This window comes from Chanodichthys erythropterus, chromosome 7, assembly GCF_024489055.1.
Source record: "Chanodichthys erythropterus isolate Z2021 chromosome 7, ASM2448905v1, whole genome shotgun sequence".
Classification (NCBI taxonomy): Eukaryota; Metazoa; Chordata; class Actinopteri; order Cypriniformes; family Xenocyprididae; genus Chanodichthys; species Chanodichthys erythropterus.
Window position 1 is genome coordinate 39,572,037 of NC_090227.1, and position 20,358 is coordinate 39,592,394.

Below are 20,358 nucleotides of genomic sequence, written 5' to 3' on the forward strand. Positions count from 1 at the left end.
ATTCATCTGTCCACCCATCAATCCGTCCATCCATCCATCTGTCCACACATCAATACGTCTGTCCGTCCTTCCGTCCGTCCGTCCGTTTGTTCATCCATCCACCCATCAATCCATCCATCCAACCGTCCATCCATCCATCCGTCCGTGCACCCACCCACCCATCAATCCATCAATTCATCCATCCACCTATCAATCCATCTATCCGTCCGTCCATCCATCCATCCATCCATCCATCCATCCATCCATCCATCCATCCATCCATCCATCCATCCATCCATCCATCCATCCATCCATCTGTCCACACATCAATACGTCTGTCCTTCCGTCCGTCTGTTTGTCCATCCATCCACCCATCAATCCATCCATCCATCCGTCTGTCCGTCCGTCCGTCCATGCACCCTCCCACCCATCAATCCATCAATTAATCCGTCCACCTATCAATCCATCCATCCATCTGTCCACACATCAATACGTCTGTCTGTCCGTCCATCCGTCATCCATCAATCCATCCATCCATCCATCCATCCATCCTTCCTTCCTTCCTTCCTTCCTTCCTTCCTTCCTTCCTTCCTTCCTTCCTTCCTTCCTTCCTTCCTTCCTTCCTTCCTTCCACCCATCAATCCATCCATCAATCCATCAATCCGTCCGTCCGTCCATCCGTCCATCCATCTGTCCATCAATCCGTCCATCCATCTGTCTATCTGTTTGTCTGTCCATTCATCCATATATATGTCTGTCCTACAGTCCATCCATCCATAACCTCCTTCCTACCACCATCCATCCATCTATCTACTGTATCTGCAAAGAATAATTTTACCCATTATGAACTGCATGGATGATCAAACTGATTATTCAGATTACTACTACATTCATGTGCAGTTCTGAAATGTGGCGATGACAGTCGCAGTGATGAGAGAACAAAGGCGCCCAGAGAGTCTGAATTTCTGATGCTGGTTTGCTACTCTGCACTGTTCTGTATGCAGTGTGGACGGGAGAAAACAACAGAGCACCAGTCGGGAAATGCTGAAGCACATTGATTAATTATCACATTCTCTAGAAGGTTCTGATTGCTGTGCCTCTTAATTATGTAAGCGAATTAGCTATTGATCAACACAAGTGAGTCAGCAGGGCAGCAAAATAACTGCAAGTAGTATCTGTGCTTCTCCCACAGGGGAGCACTGAGATCTCTCTGAGACTGTGCTTCACTCTCCATGAAATCACTTTATTCCATGCGGCTTCACTGATAATGACAGCAACTAAGAAGGCTGGACAGTTTTGGTCTGTATAACTATAAATGGCTCAAAAACAGATGAAATCTTCTTGCCATTTGTTACTAAATATATATTTTTTTCTGAGATTGTAACTAAATAACATAGTTTAATCACTAAAGCTGAAATAATTTAAAAAATACTGGCTTCAAGCTTAAAAAAGGCAGTGTGATTGTAGGTAGTATTCATAGGCATTTGTGTGGAAAGTCTAGCACACATTAGCACACAGTTCTGATAGACGCTGAAGCATAAAATACAATCAGATTGACATCTAAGAGACATTTTACGCTTAATAATGATATAATTTCTTATTATTATTATTTGAGTTAGGGTAACTGGTGCCTGCACAAAAAAAAATTGGATGACACCCCTTGTCATAGTACCATGCCTGTGTCTTGAAAGACTGTGTCTTTTCACTGAAGTCAACACCAAATTTTGCCTTAAAGTAAGAACAGGGCGAATGGTTTCTGTCACCTCTGCTGTCCCAGTTGTACCGTGAGATGTCCCGCTGCTGCCATAACACTAATGCTTCATTCCTCTCGTTATGGTGTATCTCATTTTCCTCCATCATCCTGCCATTCTCAGTCATCACTCCTGACAGCAACACACTTGAGTGTACTTCTGCATAAATGCAGCTTAGCTCGTAGTACCCACTCTGACTGACTGCCTACTTTGAACAAAGTCATTTGCAACTTGATTCGCTCAGACAAGCGTTCCACCCAGAAGTTTTTGGCTCAAAACATCCATCAGAACAGAAGCACTGAAGAGATGTGTGTAAGTATTAAAAAATGGAGGATTACACACTGACTGTAAGGACAGACTCTTTGCCCTTGGCCACTCAGGAGGAAAAAGCAATCAAGTTCATCGCTCCTAGAAGATGGGCTCAAGCCTTTACCTTGTTTATCCTTCTAGTTTATAGATCCCTACTCATATCTCCCTTGGTGACAGCAAAGCTTACTATCCTAATCGAGAGACAGCTGAGATTTTCAAGTTGTGCAGTGGAGCAACTACCTACAGTATATCACTCAGTTTATAAAGCCAAAGCTTAGGTTCTGGTAATGAACCTGCTTTTGCTTTTAAAGCTTGACTGTCTGATTATATTCAAATGAGACATGCTCCAAAATCTTGCTAAATGTTTTGACAAAACATGCAGGCTCCTGATTTATGGCAACTGCTCATTTTCTCAGCTTTTCTTTGGAGTGTGAAAAGTATCTGTTTCTATTTAAGTGGTTCTTTTTGTTGTACATGGCACTTTTCTTTGTAAATTGCTATTTGAGTTTGCATGCCGCCCCAGCTGGACGCTTAATTTCCTGTCACATGTACCCAGTTAAACCGTTATGCTGCAAAGTAGTTGATGCTGCTAAAGGTAGTGTAAACCACTGCATCCAACTTAAGCACCCAATTAAATGGTATAACAAGACACAATTGATTAGGCAATTTTGGTTTATTTTCCCAAGAAAGACTATACATTTTAAATCTGCTAAAAGAAACACAATAGGATTTTGATGGCCTCAGAGCTAACCTTATGAATCTGATCTATTTGATACATAGGTTTCTAAGGCCTCTACTATCAATACGTCTCCAAAAACCTTTTGTATGTCATCTAGCAGAACCTGATTTCACCAAATGCGACATGTTCCTGGATCATCATCTTTGTTGATCCTGTCAAGTTTAGGTTTTGGTGCTTCTACCTCAGTCTACATTATCTTCCACAATCGATCTAATCTAACAATGAATTTAGCTGACGAAGTCAAAACAGTGTAATAAAAACAAAGCCTAGTCTCTTTCACTGCAACTTCAAAGGAAGCAAGACAATGTTGTCTAAAGTAGCGCTGTGTACCTGAGGTAATTTTATGTTGCACTGTTTGCTAGCCTAGCATAATGATCATCATTTATTCCGAGGATATGAATGACTGTTTTCCATATATCCATTTTCTTCTGAAAAAGTATCCTTGAAAAGGGGGTTTGACTGGTTCTCATCATTTATTCTGAGGATATGAATGATTGTTTTCCATATATCCATTTTCTGAAAAAGTATCCTTGAAAAGGAGGTTTGACTGGTCAAACAGTGGTGGCTTTTTCTGGACCTCGCCGATTAACTTCTCCACAATGCCATTTTAAATGCGTGAGCCCTTAAATTAGAATGGATCCTGATTAGCTGTCAGTTTTTTCAACAGCTGGAAAAAAAAAAAATTCTCAAAGTGATCCCAATGATATTGTATTCTATATAGTTAAACCTTATAGCTGAGGGGTGGACAGTGATATTCTTTTATTTTACAATGATTTTTAGAACTAAATCATTATCTTTATAGTTATCGTTCTTGGTGTGAACGGGCCGTTATTCACCTATCATTTCCCTTTGATTTTAGGGATAACGTATGGGTAGGGTTAGGTTTTGGGATATAGTTAAGATTAAATTTTCTGAAAGGAATGTTGTTCCAGGATCAACAAAATATGTTAACCTAGGAACACGTCTAACTCAGCAAAATCAAGACTTGCATGTCATCTACAACATGTCTTCTTTCCCCTGGTGGATTATCTATGCTCTTTAAGACGTAGAATAATATTATTTCCAAATGTCCTGCCTTAATGCTTATTATTGAATACATTGTTTATTGTTTACTGCATGTATACGAGGTGTATTTACTAATGTACTTCATGATGCCCACTTTAAACCATTTAATCAATAAATTAAATGAAAATGTCCCTTTACTAGATATCTACAGTAGAGGTAGGATGTGAGATGTCCATCTTAATTGATTTCCTGATACAGTGTCATGGCTGCTTCACCTGAATATTGACCAGCTGATAATGGCAGGATAATGACCTCAAGCCTGTCCGTCAGCTAGACACTTTCTAAGAGCTCTTGTTGTGGCTACATGTCGAGTTTCGTCATCCTATTCATTATTTACAAGAATTAGCTAACATGAATCCTTCGCTGCTGCACTAAAACAGCATATGAAGATGGAAAATCCTTTGGACTTTCTGCGTTCGCTGAGCTAGATTGAATTGCTTTTTTGGTTTGGAAAAAGGAAAAATGGTTTTCCTTTTAAAGCTGGGAAACCAGATCATCGCTTACTTATGGGTGAGTTGTTTTACAAGATCGATCTCCTCTTCGAGGAGAGTCGACATGTTCACAGTGAGCTCAGAGAGCAGCTTTGAATTTTCATTCAATATCATTTGCTGCTCTATATTCCAATCATGCAGGCTGCTGTGTTTTGCTGTATTGGAATGCAATGTGAAACCCTCCTTAATCTACAGTGGGATTAAGTGCTCTCTTTGCATAGCTAAACAGCAGCATCCCTTGAAATTGACACTCGTTAAAGACTGCTGGCTTGAAAAATCAATATCAACATCAAAGAGGACAGCTATCTATTCTGCAAGTTGAGATAGAATGTTTAACACTGCACTCTTCACTTCTTCACATAGGGTTTGAAGCTATTGACAAGGATTCTTATGAGCTGCCACAACATGCTCTTCTAAATCCCTTCCGATGCTTTAGGAAGAATCAGCAGTGGCCCTTCATGGATTGTATGCTGATGTGGTATTAGGGATATATTTGAACGTACCACTCCTGGCGGAAGTTTTGTAAAATCCAGAAGAACTTAATCTTGGAGGCGAAAATTGTTGTTTGCTGACAGATTTTTTTTAAGCCTCTGGTCTGAGACTTGCAATATACCAGCCAAGGGTTCCCAATCCTGCTCCTGGAGGGCCAGTGTCTTGCAGAGTTTAACTCCAACCCTAAATAAATGCACTTAAACCAGCTAATCAAAGACTTTAGGATTACTTGGGCTGTCTCTGAAATTGCCCCCTATACCCTTAAAGGATTAGTCATTTTCCTGATAATTTACTCACTCCCATGTCATCCAAGATGTTCATGTCTTTCTTTCTTCAGTTGAAAAGAAATGAAGGTTATTGATGAAAACATTCCAGGATTATTCTCCTTATAGTGGACTTCAATGGCCTCCAAACGATTGAAGGTCAAAATTACAGTTTTACTGCAGCTTCAAAGGGCTTTAAATGATACCAGACGAGGAATAAGGGTCTTATCTAGCAAAACAACCATTTAAAAAAAAAAAATACAACTATAAATACACGAATGATTGCCTTGCACATACAGCGTACGTTTTTTGAGTAAAATGGAAACCAGAGACATGTGAAAGGCGATCATTTGTTTTTATAAATCATATACAGTTGTATTTTTTTTTAAAATGACCCATCGTTTCTCTAGATAAGACCCTTATTCCTCGTCTGGTATCGTTTAAAGCCCTTTGAAGCTGCTCTGAAACTGTAATTTTGACCTTCAACCGTTTGAATATCAGAAAGAAAGAAAGACAGACATGAACATCTTGAATGACATGGGAGTGAGTAAATTATCAGGAAAATTTTATCTGAAAGTGGACTAATCCTTTTAATAGGGCACTATTTGAGGAGACATAGTGGTGTCCTAAATGATAGTGGACGATATCAAGTGCACTCATTCAATCCTACAATGCACCGCAGTAACGAGAGTACAACCAATGTATGTTCAACGGCTTAATGAAACCCAAAATGCACTGTAAGGGTCATGCCAAATGATCCCATGTCTGACCAGAAGATGGTGCCTGCAGCTGAAACATCCATCCATCCATTTTCCAACCACTGGTCCAATATGGGTAGAGCGTAATATCATACAGATGTAAATTCTTTTTTAACTGATTATTAAACTGTTTAATTAAGGTTTATACATACACTCTAAAAAATGCTGGGTTAAAAACAACCCAAGTTGGGTTGAAAATGGACAAACCCAGCGATTGGATTGTTTTAACCCAACTGTTGGGTTAAATGTTTGCACAACCTGCTGGGTAGTTTTATTTAATCCAACTATTGTTTGAAAATGACTATATGGCTGATGTAACGAATGTGGACTCAGGCAGGGGATCCAAATGCAGCTTTATTAAAAGGTGAGCGTGGTCGTACAGGCAGGGTCAATCAGGAGCAAACAGGAACAGCGAAGGACAGGCAGAGTCTTAGTCAGGAAGCAGGCAAAGATCAGGACAGGCAGAGATCACTCACAGGACGGTTTACAAAGCACAGGTCAGGACAGGCAGCAACGGGTCAATAACGGGTAACAGGCAGGAACAATAACAACAAACAGACAGGATATAAATGCTCAGAATTGTAACGGGAGTTAGCAAGACCTCGCGGTGGAGTGGTGTGTGTATGAGTCCTTTATAGTCCAGGTAATGTGTGGCAGCTGGGTGTGGTGATTAGTGTGGAGTGATTGTGAAGTGAGTGCAGGTGATAAGCAATGGAGGATCATGGGAAATGTAGTCCGGGATGTGACAGGAACAGACGTGATCGTGACAGCTGACTTAAAAGGTCAGGTGGCTCAGGCGGCCACGGCAGGTCAGGTGGCTCGGGCGGCCGCGGCCACGGCCACGGCAGGTCAGGTGGCTCGGGCGGCCACGGCAGGCCAGGTGGCTCGGGCGGCCACGGCAGGCAGATCGGGTGGCCACGGCAGGCAGGTCAGGTGGCTCGGGCGGCCACGGCAGGCAGGTCAGGTGGCTCGGGCGGCCACGGCAGGTCAGGTGGTTTGGGCGGCCACGGCAGGTTGGAGTCTGTAAATGACCACGATGGGTCAGAGTCCATAAATGGCCATAACAGTTCAAAGGCCGATGACGGCAGTGACCGGGCCACCCACAAGCTCCCTACCCTCAGGTATACAGCCCCCCCCAAAAAAGTTCTTAGGGATTTCAACGGGGACCGTGGCGGGTTCGTGGGCAAGGAGCACAGGTGGCACCGGCAGGGCAAGAAGCACAGGTGGCGCCGGCAGGGCAAGAAGCACAGGTGGCGCCGGCAGAGCGAGGAGCTTGGGTGGCGCTGGCAGGGCGAGGAGCTTGGGTGGCGCCGGCAGGACAAGACGCTTGGACGTAAGAGGGGGAAGAACAGAAGGAGCCTTCTTCCTCCTCCTCCTCTTCCCAGGATGAGGCGATGGTTCACTGCTTGGAGCATGTTCAGTAGCAGACTCACTGGCTGAAGCGGTTCTTGAGCGGACTCAATGGCTGGAACGCCCCCCACATCCTTGAGCACTGCAGGGGCGGCCATCTTGCCCGTGGGCACTGGCAAAGCAGCCATCTTGTCTATCGCGTCCAGGGCGCTTGAGAGCGTTGCAACCGGCGAACTTGAGAGCGTTGCAACCGGCGAACTTGAGAGCGCTGCAACCGGCGAACTTGAGAGCGCTGCAACCGGCGAACTTGAGAGCGCTGCAACCGGCGAACTTGAGAGCGCTGCAACCGGCGAACTTGAGAGCGCTGCAACCGGCGAACTTGAGAGCGCTGCAACCGGCGAACTTGAGAGCGCTGCAACCGGCGAACTTGAGAGCGATGCAGCCGGCGGGCAGAGAGCGCTGCAACCGGCGAACTTGAGAGCGCTGCAACCGGCGAACTTGAGAGCGCTGCAACCGGCGAACTTGAGAGCGCTGCAACCGGCGAACTTGAGAGCGCTGCAACCGGCGAACTTGAGAGCGCTGCAACCGGCGAACTTGAGAGCGCTGCAACCGGCGAACTTGAGAGCGCTGCAACCGGCGAACTTGAGAGCGCTGCAACCGGCGAACTTGAGAGCGCTGCAACCGGCGAACTTGAGAGCGCTGCAACCGGCGAACTTGAGAGCGCTGCAACCGGCGAACTTGTGTGCGAAGCGTCCGGCGAGCTTGAGTGCGAAGCGGCCGGCAGGCTTGAGAGTGAAGTGGCCGACCGGCATGAATGCGTGGTGTCCAGCTGGCTTGAGAGCGAAGTGGCCGGCCGGCTTGAGAGCAAAGAGGCCGGCTGAGGCTTCGGAATGCCAGCTGCTCGAGTTGAAGTCAGTGGAGGATCAACCACACTAGAACGTATTCATCTGCGACCTTGGACAGATCCAGAGACATGACGTGGCTCTGGATCTGGGTCCATGCTGAGACTGGAAAAGCTCACAGAAGCTGCTGGATCTGGGTTTGGCGAAGTCTTTTGTAACGAATGTGGACTCAGGCAGTGGATCCAAATGCAGTTTTATTAAAAGGTGAGCGTGGTCGTACAGGCAGGGTCAATCAGGAGCAAACAGGAACAGCGAAGGACAGGCAGAGTCGTAGTCAGGAAGCAGGCAAAGATCAGGACAGGCAGATATCACTCACAGGACGGTATACAAAGCACAGGTCAGGACAGGCAGCAACGGGTCAATAACGGGTAACAGACAGGAACAATAACAACCAACAAACAGGATATAAATGCTCAGAATTGTAACGGGAGTTAGCAAGACCTCGCGGTGGAGTGGTGTGTGTATGAGTCCTTTATAGTCCAGGTAATGTGTGGCAGCTGGGTGTGGTGATTAGTGTGGAGTGATTGTGAAGTGAGTGCAGGTGATAAGCAATGGAGGATCATGGGAAATGTAGTCCGGGATGTGACAGGAACAGACGTGATCGTGACAGCTGACTTAAAATCAATCTAAAATTAAATTAAAATGTTCATTTATTAAACATATTAATAAATGTTAATTTTCAAGATATTTTGAGTTCATTTTAAGTAAGCAATACTGTAATTTTTAAACAATAGTTGAGTTAAGTAAAACTACCCAGCAGGTTGGGCAAACATTTAACCATTTGGGATAATCTAAGTACACAAGTCAATAAAATATATTCAGCTGGTTTTTGATATTTGAATGCCAAAAATCTTACATACTGTACCTTTAAATCTATCAAAATTGACAACAAAGACTTTTACATATGTTAAAAAAAATATGATTCTCAAATACTGCAATGAAAATTTTTACCTAAATTAAATTTGTAAGTTGGATAGAAACATAGTTATTGATCCTACATCCTAATACTCAATCAATGAGTTGTCATAGTAAGACTTACTTTTATTGAGAAACAAGACAGAAGGAACAGGGAAGAGTTTAACATGCATTATCATCCCTTTGTTACATTTTTGTGATAGATGATGATGCAGACTACTTCTGTACTGGTCTGGTTCTGTTCTCCCCCCAAAAGGCACATTTTGGCTTCATTCTTATTGCAAGCACAAAATGTGTTACTTCTTGGTTTCCAACTGAGTCAAATGATTGCCCGGTGAAATAGAGATGCGGTGCTATACTTACACCGGCTGCTGAATCTCCTCTCTGATTTAATGATCCTCCGGGGCTTCTGAAGTAAAGGAGCAAGAGGCACTTTATCTCCACACCCAGGTGCCATGCAATATGCCAGTCATCTTTATATGTGTGTAGAGGTAGAATTCACTTTCTCTTTAACAATCACTCTATTTCAGCACTTGTAACAAGATCTCTGACGTGAAATAACATCTTTAAACTGCTTAGTTTAAGCTTAACCCCTTTTCTTGAACTAGTGAGAGGAAATTGGTAAAAACAATGCAATAAATGCAAATGTTGCAACACAGTCCTTGCCTTCTTTGTGTATAGGGGAACTGTTAAGGTAAAAAAATAATAAAATAATTATAGCACCTTCCCTGTGGAAAAATTAAAACAGCGCAGCAGTGCGATACAGAGTGGTACAGATAATCTCAGGTCTTACGCCATTTTAATATGCTTATTATTGCTTGATTAGAGGTTTATGGGCTGGGACTTTGGCTGAACACGATAAGACTGTTGAATTACTACAAAGTTTCTCACTTAGGTGCAGAGGAGTAATATGATTTTATTTGTCTTCGCAATAGAATGGAAATTTGCTAGATGAGATCATCATACTCATCACACTCAGCTAAAGAAATCCATTAAATTCAAGCATGTCGCTCATTCATCCGCGCTGAGGAGTCGTGCCGAGGCACAACCCACATAAAGATAATAATTCTGCATATAACTGCAATTGCAGGTTTCAAACAGAGATGGCGACAAAGAGGCAAAACTTATAGAATGCAGCTTTTACATTTAGTAGACAGGGCTGTAAAAAGGCATCACAGCATGATTTAAGTTTTTATTTACATGAACATGCAAATACTGTATAGTCTGAAAACATCTATATAAGCTAATTGTCATAGTTTGCTGACAAGATATTATCCTCTTTTTTTTTATTGGATCATTAATAAATGTACATTAGCTTACATAGTGTACATAAATGTACATAAGTGCCGCCTACATAGTGATTCAAGTCAGTCACTCATGAAAAGTGTTGAGGTAACTCAAAGTAAATTGAGTTAAGTAATCAGATTACCTTTTATGTAACTAGTAAAGTAACTCATGACTTTTAAATTTACAAGAAAATATCTAAGCTACTTTTTCAAATAAGCAATGCAAGTTACTTTGTTTTCCCATTTATTGACTGAAAGATCTTCTGTCCCCATGTTAGACAAATAGACTTTATTTAATCTCACTTTATTAAACAAAGTATTTGCTGCTGACCTTCGATGATCCAATTCATCCAAACTAATAAGCAAAAGTGACTGGCTGAAATAAGAGTGTTGAACTTCCTTCTCCTGTATCCTGTTCTTCTTTAATCCAGAATGGTAGCAAGCTGAAAGGTTTGTTTGAGCTGCGCCATCTACTGTACAGGTGTGAATTTGCATTTCCTTCATCCTGAGGATTATTCATTTCACTTTTGGTGTGAAGTGTACATGACAGACAAAAATATATGTCGTGGTCACAAATTAAGAATTTGTTCTTTAATTTTCTCTTTTGCCAAATATACTATATATACATGTTGTTGTTATTAAAAAACAAACAAGCAAGCCCAGCCCAGGTGAGAAAAAGTAAAGCAAAAGTAATGTAATTATGCAATTAGCTACTAATTTAGGGAGTAACGCAATATTGTAATTAGGGGTGTAATGGTACACATATTCATACCAAGCTGTTTTGGTACAGGGCTTTCGGTACGGCACACGTGTGTACCGAGTGCATTACATTGCAACATTAAGGTCTCCTGTTTGGGAACACTTCGGTTTCCCAGTGAATTACAACAATGGACAAAGAAAGGTGGATAAGATGAAAGCAGTACATGACGAATACAGCACTGTGCTAATCACCATTAACCACCAATAATCGCAATAAGCTCTGCATTTTGTTACTTTCGATAAGAAACAAAGTGTCATCCTTCAAATTCTGCCCACGAAATCACGAAATTCAAACAGAAAATGCCGTTTTGATGCTCTTTGATCTCAGTTCAACCGGAGCGTGAGTGAACATGATCATCTCTTCCTCTTTAATACTAGTTACAGAATGAACATGAATGAACAACTGAAGGTATGTTGAAAGATACAGTACAACTTACTGAAACGGTCATATCTTGTGTAATCGTAATGGCGGAAAAACATCACATTAAAACAGCTTGTAAACAATATGTCACATAGCATTTACCACAGAAAAGCCATTCAGTGTCCAAGGCTTGTTAGTTCACCAGAGAAATGAACTCTTTTGCTTAATATATGCATGTTAGCCTATATATTTTACTTAACCTGTTAGTGATGTCTTGATTAATATTTAATGTTTAATAAATCTGTCATATAAATGATTATATTTCAACAACGAATTGAAGCAAAACTTAATTTTATAACTAGATTTAGAAGTTAATGCAAAAACTGCCTTATGTGTAGATTACATGTTTTCATACGATTTGTTCTTTGTGTGTTGATTATTATATCTAAAAATAAATTGCAATTGAATTTAGGCTAATAGTTTGGGCTCAGTTGTTAACCTTTAATAATATATTATCTAAATGTTCAAGTAAGGGCTCCCTACATAGTTTATTAGCAGAGATAATTTTTTATCCTTAAGAAACTTTTAGTTCTAATTTAATTTTAGACACAAGACACAATTTATTCATTAAACTACTGTTTAATTAAAAAAAAGCAATTTTACGTTTAGTTTTCTCCCTCCTGTTGTACTGAACCCGTACCGAACCGTGACTTCAAAGTATGTACCGAACCAAGTTTTGTGTACCTTTACACCCCTAATTGTAATGCATTACTTTTAAAAGTAACTCTCCCCATCTGTGATGATTAAGATGTTGCATTAGCAGACAGCAGCCTAAGCAAGGAGTAAACACTGAGTTTTAGAGCTGAGCATGTGAGTTGCTGCTGACATTTTGTGGTTTGACATGCCATGCCATGGCACACCATAACTGAAAGAAATATTAGACCACTGCCAAGCAAAGAGACCGATGAGCTATTATACATTATAACAATCATAAATCTTACTAGTCATGCAACAATCATTTGACACCTCATGAAATACCAGAAGGCACTGCCGTATAGTTAAACATAAACAAGCCTCAAGTGTCAATTTAACATTCTCCCATCTTCGCTCTGCAGCAATTCCAGAATATTTTTTCCATTTTTAAACTTTCTGTCTCATCCATCCATCCATCCATCCATCCATCCATCCAACCAACCAACCAACCAACCATCCATCCATCCATCCATCCATCCATCCATCCATCCATCCATCCATCCATCCATCCATCCATCCATCCATCCATCCATCCATCCAACCAACCAACCAACCAACCAACCAACCATCCATCCATCCATCCATCCATCCATCCATCCATCCATCCATCCATCCATCCATCCATCCATCCATCCATCCATCCATCCATCCATCCATCCATCCATCCATCCAATCCAACCAATCAGCCAACCCTCACAGCCTGTCTGGTTTCATTAACCAGTCATGATAAAACCTACAACTCTAACACATTAGCATATGTATTTACTGTTCTCTCTTGACATATCAGTTACCATAGCAACATGGGCCAACAGGTGAGAAAGGATCCATCTGAGTCTTTGCTGCATGGCTTCGAGCTCTCCTCATTAGCGCTGCTGTTTATCCTGCTGCATACATTCCCACAGCATTAAGGGGCAGAAAACAGCCGAAATGTGACGCCCATATGGCTCACTTAGAAATATGGATGCCAAAAGATAAAACGGACAAAACAAAACCTTTGTAATATTTTATGTATTTGCAATGTACCCTGTGCATTACCAGTAAATTCTGTTCTGTAATCACATGATAATTGTATTTCTGTCTCATACTAAAAAAAAAACTGTTTCTAAATAACCTTTCAGCAAGGATGATATATGCATTTTTGGGCACACCGGATTACTTGGGAAGATAATGAAAACAGCTTCCTTCTGCATTTTTATTTCACCCTTTTTCACCTGTTATTAAAGCATTATTTTTTTGCGCTTGTGTCAACAGTAATGATAGCAATTATGAGTATCCGTAGTGGTTTTCAAGCTTGAAAGTAGAATCAAAATGTCAAAAGTACTCCTGAGAGTTAATGTTCTCTTGAGTGTCCCATTTATCACTGCAGGGCCCATATTAAAGAAGACAGTGTCCTAGTCTTGTAAGAGTGTGAAAAAACTGAGCTGTGATGAACTATCGAATGTTGGATACTTGCTATTGCGTTCTCTTATTAGAATGAAGGCTGAAATGAATACAGTTGTTCGACCTTAATGATATGAAGCGACTCTAATATTTTTTGTGAGCAAAAATACAAACTTTAAAAATAACAACTTTATTCAACAATTTGAACCGTTGTCATAAGTAGTGAACTCAGTGCAGGCTTCCTTGTTTACGTCCGAATGCCGGCTCATTATTGGCCGGATCCTGTGTCAGCATCACATGTATGCTTTGTGCTGCTCATGTGTTCAGCTTCGCCCAGGTGGAAAAAAAGTACACTTCAATAATGTACTTAAAGTGCTCTATTTTCACGCACTAATTTTGCACTTAATATACAACAAATTCTTCTTTAGTACGTCTTAAGATCATCTTAAGAACATCTAAGTGTATTCAACTGTGCTATTTTGAGACAGCATGAAATATGAACTAAAATGTACTATCCCTGTATTTAAAAATATATATTTAGTTACCACTTGTAGTACACTATGGGTTCAAATGCACTATAAGTGGTATCTAAATACATTTTTTAAATACAGGGATAGTATAAAATATATATGTATAAAATACATTTTTGGGTGAACTATCCATTTAACAGAACTCAACATTTGGTACATGAAACATGACAAGGAACTACTAACTCATAGTTTTAAGGAGAGGAACAAACTCATCCTGACATCACAAGACAACAGATTACTAAACATGACAACAATGTTAAATGTCAAATCCTGAAACAATGCAACCTTACTCATTATACACGCCCCAGTGCACACTGGGAAAAAGGGCAGATGGTACTGAACCAAAAAAAAAAATATATATATATATATATTATATATATACATATTTTTTGTGTTTTGAATTCATAAAATGCATTAGTCTGGCTCACCTGTTCTACTTGCTGGTTTGACTTAAAAATACTTTAAAATAATTTGTATTTTCTGCTATTGAAGGTGTTAGAGCAGAATTCTATTAAAACTAAAATACATTTTTCAGCATAATTTACTTATGGAAAATTCTTTACAGGTGTATGTAATATTGTAAGTGGATACTGATGGAGAGACACTTGAAATAAGAAGTGATGGCATTGTGATAAAAAAAGTGATCCTTGGCATTCCATATCTAAATACACATTTTATATATACATATAAAAAGAATTATTCTTCTTTGACTGTGCAGACACATGACAGGAAAATAACTTAATGATTAGTGAACAATGGTGCCACCATCACTTACATCTAATGGGTCACTAGATTTTATTATAGTTATTTCTTGTCTGATACCATGTGGTAAAGTGTACTTTATAGACTCTCAATGGATAATAGAGAAACGATAATGCTCAATTGTATGGGTGAAATTTTAAAGCTGACCCTTTTTGCCTTGTGAAGCATAATTCTTCAAATCATAATTCTTTTATGTGTCTGTCTCTATAATATGACTGTCTTAAATAGGCTTCTGGCCTTTCTCCATCAAAGACTGCCAGGAGTCATTTAATAAACAATTTGATCAGCCGTCTCAATGAAGTGAAATCCTTGTCGAGCCTTAGGTGAGAAGCCCTCAGACCCACGAGAAAGGAAATAACCTGAAATGCGATAGTCAGAGCAACAGGTTTTAAGAGTTTAAGGCATATTCCTGCTGCTGGCATCAACAAAGGATTATAAAGCATTAAAAGTACAGATTCTAGATTTCAAAAGATATCTTTATATGTTCAAGGATGTAGAAGATAATAAAGATTATTGAGGATGTAATGACAATAGAGATTATTGAGATAATCTCTATTTCAGATTGTCATTTGGCTTGCAAAGGGTTGACATGGTGGAATCAAATAGAGAAAAATGAATGTGGTTATTTTTTCATTCAAGCATGTATTCATCAAATCAACTGAAAGATATAATTTAGATGATTTTTGTTATGCATCTGCACTCAAATTGGTGGTTCTAAATAAAGAATTCTTGTAATAACCAAGTGTCAATGAAATAAATGGAAAGTACAAGACATGAAAGTTTGCTGGCTTTACTTCTATTTGCCAGCATCCAGCTTTGCACCCACATGCTCTAAAAACACAATTAAACTGACACAAACATCTCACCTCGCTAACTAATTTCAGGGTTGTCATATTGAATTTAAACCTGTGCATAATTAACATGCTTTATACCTAGAGAAGACCAATTTAAAATACTCCTACAGGTATTAAACGCACCGTTGTAAAAAGCTTTTTTTTTTTTTTTTTTTTTTTAGATTTTTGATAATATACACTTGGGACTCATTACTCTTTTCCCCAAATAAAAGGTTTGTGGGGCTTTTTCAGGTTGTAAAATCAGTAAGAGATTCTGTTGTGGTGAAGCCGTATGATGTTAGCATTAGTTAATACTAATTAGTAACCGCTGACAATATGGTGTCCGGCAGACACAATTTTGTACCCTTTAAAGGTTCTGTATGGAAATAAAGCTGTTTCTAACCTCTGCCACTGATTCAGACCAACCCCATCACTTCAACACAAGCTTGTGCCACATTTACTGAATGTTTTTTAAATTACAGTTTAGTTCCTGAATTTGAATTGAGGTGGCAGGGGATGGAAGGATGGATGGATAGATGATGGATAGATTGCCCAGTCCTGCTTCACTTGCACACCCTTTCCAAAACACCACCCCTCAAAGACATGCCAACAAACCTACTCGCACACAATGATTCACAGGCAGAAGGTGTTCGTGGTTGGCTAAAAAAAAGAATGGGCTGCTCCCCTGACTCTTTTTTTCAGAGAACAGGGCTGACACAAAGACAGGTGCGATTTCTCGAGACACCTATTTCATTGATATCTGTCAGGTAGAGGAGACATTTTATGGATGGTAGTCCGAAAAAAGAAGAAAAAAAAATAACAACACAAATACAGAACCTTTAAAACCTTTTAGTGTCACATACTTGGATTAAATCAAATGTGTGATTATCAGCGCATATAGCAGTAGTTTAAAATAAAATTAGTGCTTGTGGGGATCAAGTAATCCAAAATAAAGTCATTCTCCTGGTGACATTCATGGCTGAATTGGTTTGTCTGAGCTGGTCTTTCAGAATGACATTCTGTTTGGTAGAACCACACAGACTGAGACCGACGAACCAGATCTTAGCGACACAAGGGAATTAACCTCCCTGACATTTGATTGCCTATTCGCACCACTGGTCTGCCGATGGTCTGCCTGTGAACGTTTAGGCAGCAGTGTTTGGAGATTGTTATACTCTGCAACTAGGTCTTAAATTGGACAAAACTGACTTAATCTGGTAAAATTATGCTGGAAAAAGGTCACTGTTTTTTTTTTCTTTTATCGTGAAATTGTCAGTAGTTAAATTCACATTGTGCCTCCATGCACAAAGTATTTAGACGTTAATAAGGTGGCATACTGAATGATGTTTATTTTTCTTGGCAGCTGTCCCATTAGGGTTTCTAGTGGTGCTTCTCTTACTAAAAATAGCATGAACCACAGCTTAAGGCGATGGCAACTAATATGACATACAGACACTTATGCAACACACTTATTTGCTGTTCTCTAAATCATAGTCTAGGTATGCTTGTGGCTGCAACTGTGCACCACAGGGAAATGATCCACGTTCAATTATTCATGAGCAGGCTATGTAACACAGGTCACTTGGGAATTCTTTACACACCTGACACTGCATGCGCTAATCTCTTACCTGCACAGAAAGAGAAGCTTGGGCTAATTCAGAAACACAAGCAATATTCTAACAAGTTCTCATGTGTATTTCACTTGAGATCCTGAGAGCTTGAAAGAAAAGTAAATAATAAAAGGGGGAGATATAGTTTGATCTATGCACTGCAGACAGAATATTTATATTACAATTATAGTCAAATGTTAAATTATACTTATATAATAGTCATCTCTTGAATTGTGGAAAATGCATTTTAAAGAAATACTTTACTCTGATGGTCCACTTTAGACATTCTACTAACTATAAGTATATTGGCAACTACATCAAGGTCATTTTGACAGAAGGAGGCTCTGGCGTGGTAGCCATGACGTGAAGAGGCTCTGGTGTGGCGCTGATGAGAAGAGGTTCTGTTGTGGCGGCAGTGACGTGAGGATGTTCTGGCATGGCGGCAGTGACGTGAGGAGGCTCTGGTGTGGTGGTGGTGATGTGAGGACGCTCTGGCATGGCGACAGTGACGTGAAGAGGCTCTGGTGTGGCAGCGGTGATGTGAGGACGCTCTGGCATGGCGACAGTGACGTGAGGAGGCTCTGGTGTGGTGGTGGTGATGTGAGGACGCTCTGGCATGGCGACAGTGACGTGAGGAGGCTCTGGTGTGGCAGCGGTGATGTGAGGACGCTCTGGCATGGCGACAGTGACGTGAGGAGGCTCTGGTGTGGCAGCGGTGATGTGAGGACGCTCTGGCATGGCGACAGTGACGTGAAGAGGCTCTGGTGTGGCAGCGGTGATGTGAGGACGCTCTGGCATGGCGACAGTGACGTGAGGAGGCTCTGGTGTGGCAGCGGTGATGTGAGGACGCTCTGGCATGGCGACAGTGACGTGAAGAGGCTCTGGTGTGGCAGCGGTGATGTGAGGAGGCTCTGGCATGGCGACAGTGACGTGAAGAGGCTCTGGTGTGGCGGTGATGAGAAGAGGTTCTGTTGTGGCGGTGGTGACGTGAGGATGTTCTGGCATGGCGGCAGTGACGTGAGGAGGCTCTGGTGTGGCAGCAGTTATGTGAGGACGCTCTGGCATGGCGACAGTGACATGAAGAGGCTCTGGTGTGGTGGTGGTGATGTGAAGAGGCTCTGGTGTGGTAGCGGTTACGTGAGGAGGCTCTGGCATGGCGACAGTGATGTGAGGAGGCTCTGGTGTGGCAGCGGTGATGTGAGGAGGCTCTGGTGTGGCGACAGTGACGTGAAGAGGCTCTGGTGTGGCAGCGGTGATGTGAGGAGGCTCTGGCATGGCGACAGTGACGTGAAGAGGCTCTGGTGTGGCGGTGATGAGAAGAGGTTCTGTTGTGGCGGTGGTGACGTGAGGATGTTCTGGCATGGCGGCAGTGACGTGAGGAGGCTCTGGTGTGGCAGCAGTTATGTGAGGACGCTCTGGCATGGCGACAGTGACATGAAGAGGCTCTGGTGTGGTGGTGGTGATGTGAAGAGGCTCTGGTGTGGTAGCGGTTACGTGAGGAGGCTCTGGCATGGCGACAGTGATGTGAGGAGGCTCTGGTGTGGCAGCGGTGATGTGAGGAGGCTCTGGTGTGGCGACAGTGACGTGAAGAGGCTCTGGTGTGGCAGCGGTGATGTGAGGAGGCTCTGGCATGGCGACAGTGACGTGAAGAGGCTCTGGTGTGGCGGTGATGAGAAGAGGTTCTGTTGTGGCGGTGGTGACGTGAGGATGTTCTGGCATGGCGGCAGTGACGTGAGGAGGCTCTGGTGTGGCAGCAGTTATGTGAGGACGCTCTGGCATGGCGACAGTGACATGAAGAGGCTCTGGTGTGGTGGTGGTGATGTGAAGAGGCTCTGGTGTGGTAGCGGTTACGTGAGGAGGCTCTGGCATGGCGACAGTGATGTGAGGAGGCTCTGGTGTGGCAGCGGTGATGTGAGGAGGCTCTGGTGTGGCGACAGTGACGTGAAGAGGCTCTGGTGTGGCAGCGGTGATGTGAGGAGGCTCTGGCATGGCGACAGTGACGTGAAGAGGCTCTGGTGTGGCGGTGATGAGAAGAGGTTCTGTTGTGGCGGTGGTGACGTGAGGATGTTCTGGCATGGCGGCAGTGACGTGAGGAGGCTCTGGTGTGGCAGCAGTTATGTGAGGACGCTCTGGCATGGCGACAGTGACATGAAGAGGCTCTGGTGTGGTGGTGGTGATGTGAAGAGGCTCTGGTGTGGTAGCGGTTACGTGAGGAGGCTCTGGCATGGCGACAGTGATGTGAGGAGGCTCTGGCGTGGTAGCCATGACGTGAAGAGGCTCTGGTGTGGCGGTGATGAGAAGAGGTTCTGTTGTGACGGTGGTGACGTGAGGACGCTCTGGTGTGGCAGTAGTGATGTGAAGAAGCTCTGGTGTGGCGGTGGTGATGTGAAGAAGCTCTGGTGTGGCAGCAGTAACATGAGGAGGCTCGCTCTGGTGTGGCAGCGGTGACGTGAGGACGCTCTGGGATGGCGACAGTGACATGAGTAGGCTGTAGTGTGGCAGTGGTGATGTGAAGAAGCTCTGGCGTGGCGGCAGTAACATGAGGAGGCTGTGGCGTGGCAGCGGTGACGTGAAGAGGCTCTGGCATGGTGACGGTGACTTGAGAACACTCTAGGAAGGGGGCAGTGACGTGAAGAGGCTCTGGTGTGGCGATGGTGATGTGAAGAGGTTCCGGTGTGGCAGTGGTGGCGTGAGGACGCTCTTGCTTGGCGGCGGTGACATGAGGCAGCTCTGGCGTGGCGGTAGTGAAGTGAGGGGGCTCTGGCGTGGCGGTAGTGACGTGATGAGGCTCTGGCGTGGCGATGGTGGCGTGAAGAGACTCTGGCATGGCGGTGGTGATGTGAGGAGGCTCTGGTGTGGTGGCCATGACATGCAGTTTGAATGAATGCTGTAAAGGTCTACATTTAAAATAAAATTTTAAAATACTTCTAAATTTATAAAAGTACTTCTCAAATACAGTTATTTGGGGTGAAAACAAAAGGGTAAATAGCAAGGAAATGCTATTTTCTCACATTCGAAAAAAAAAAAGAAATATATACATTAATTACAGTATATAAGTATAATTATGAAG

General features: G+C 42.4%; 1 protein-coding gene across 1 annotated transcript; it reads right to left on the reverse strand.

The window, feature by feature from the left end:
- Nucleotides 1-17,600: 17,600 nt before the first annotated feature.
- LOC137022935 (protein FAM186A-like) lies at nt 17,601-20,154 on the reverse strand. Its single transcript, XM_067389404.1, has 2 exons — nt 19,858-20,154; nt 17,601-19,748 (listed from the first exon to the last, which is right to left on the reverse strand). The coding sequence occupies exons 1-2, from the start codon at nt 20,152-20,154 to the stop codon at nt 17,601-17,603; spliced, it is 2,445 nt and encodes an 814-aa protein (XP_067245505.1).
- Between the last annotated feature and the right edge of the window lie 204 nt (nt 20,155-20,358).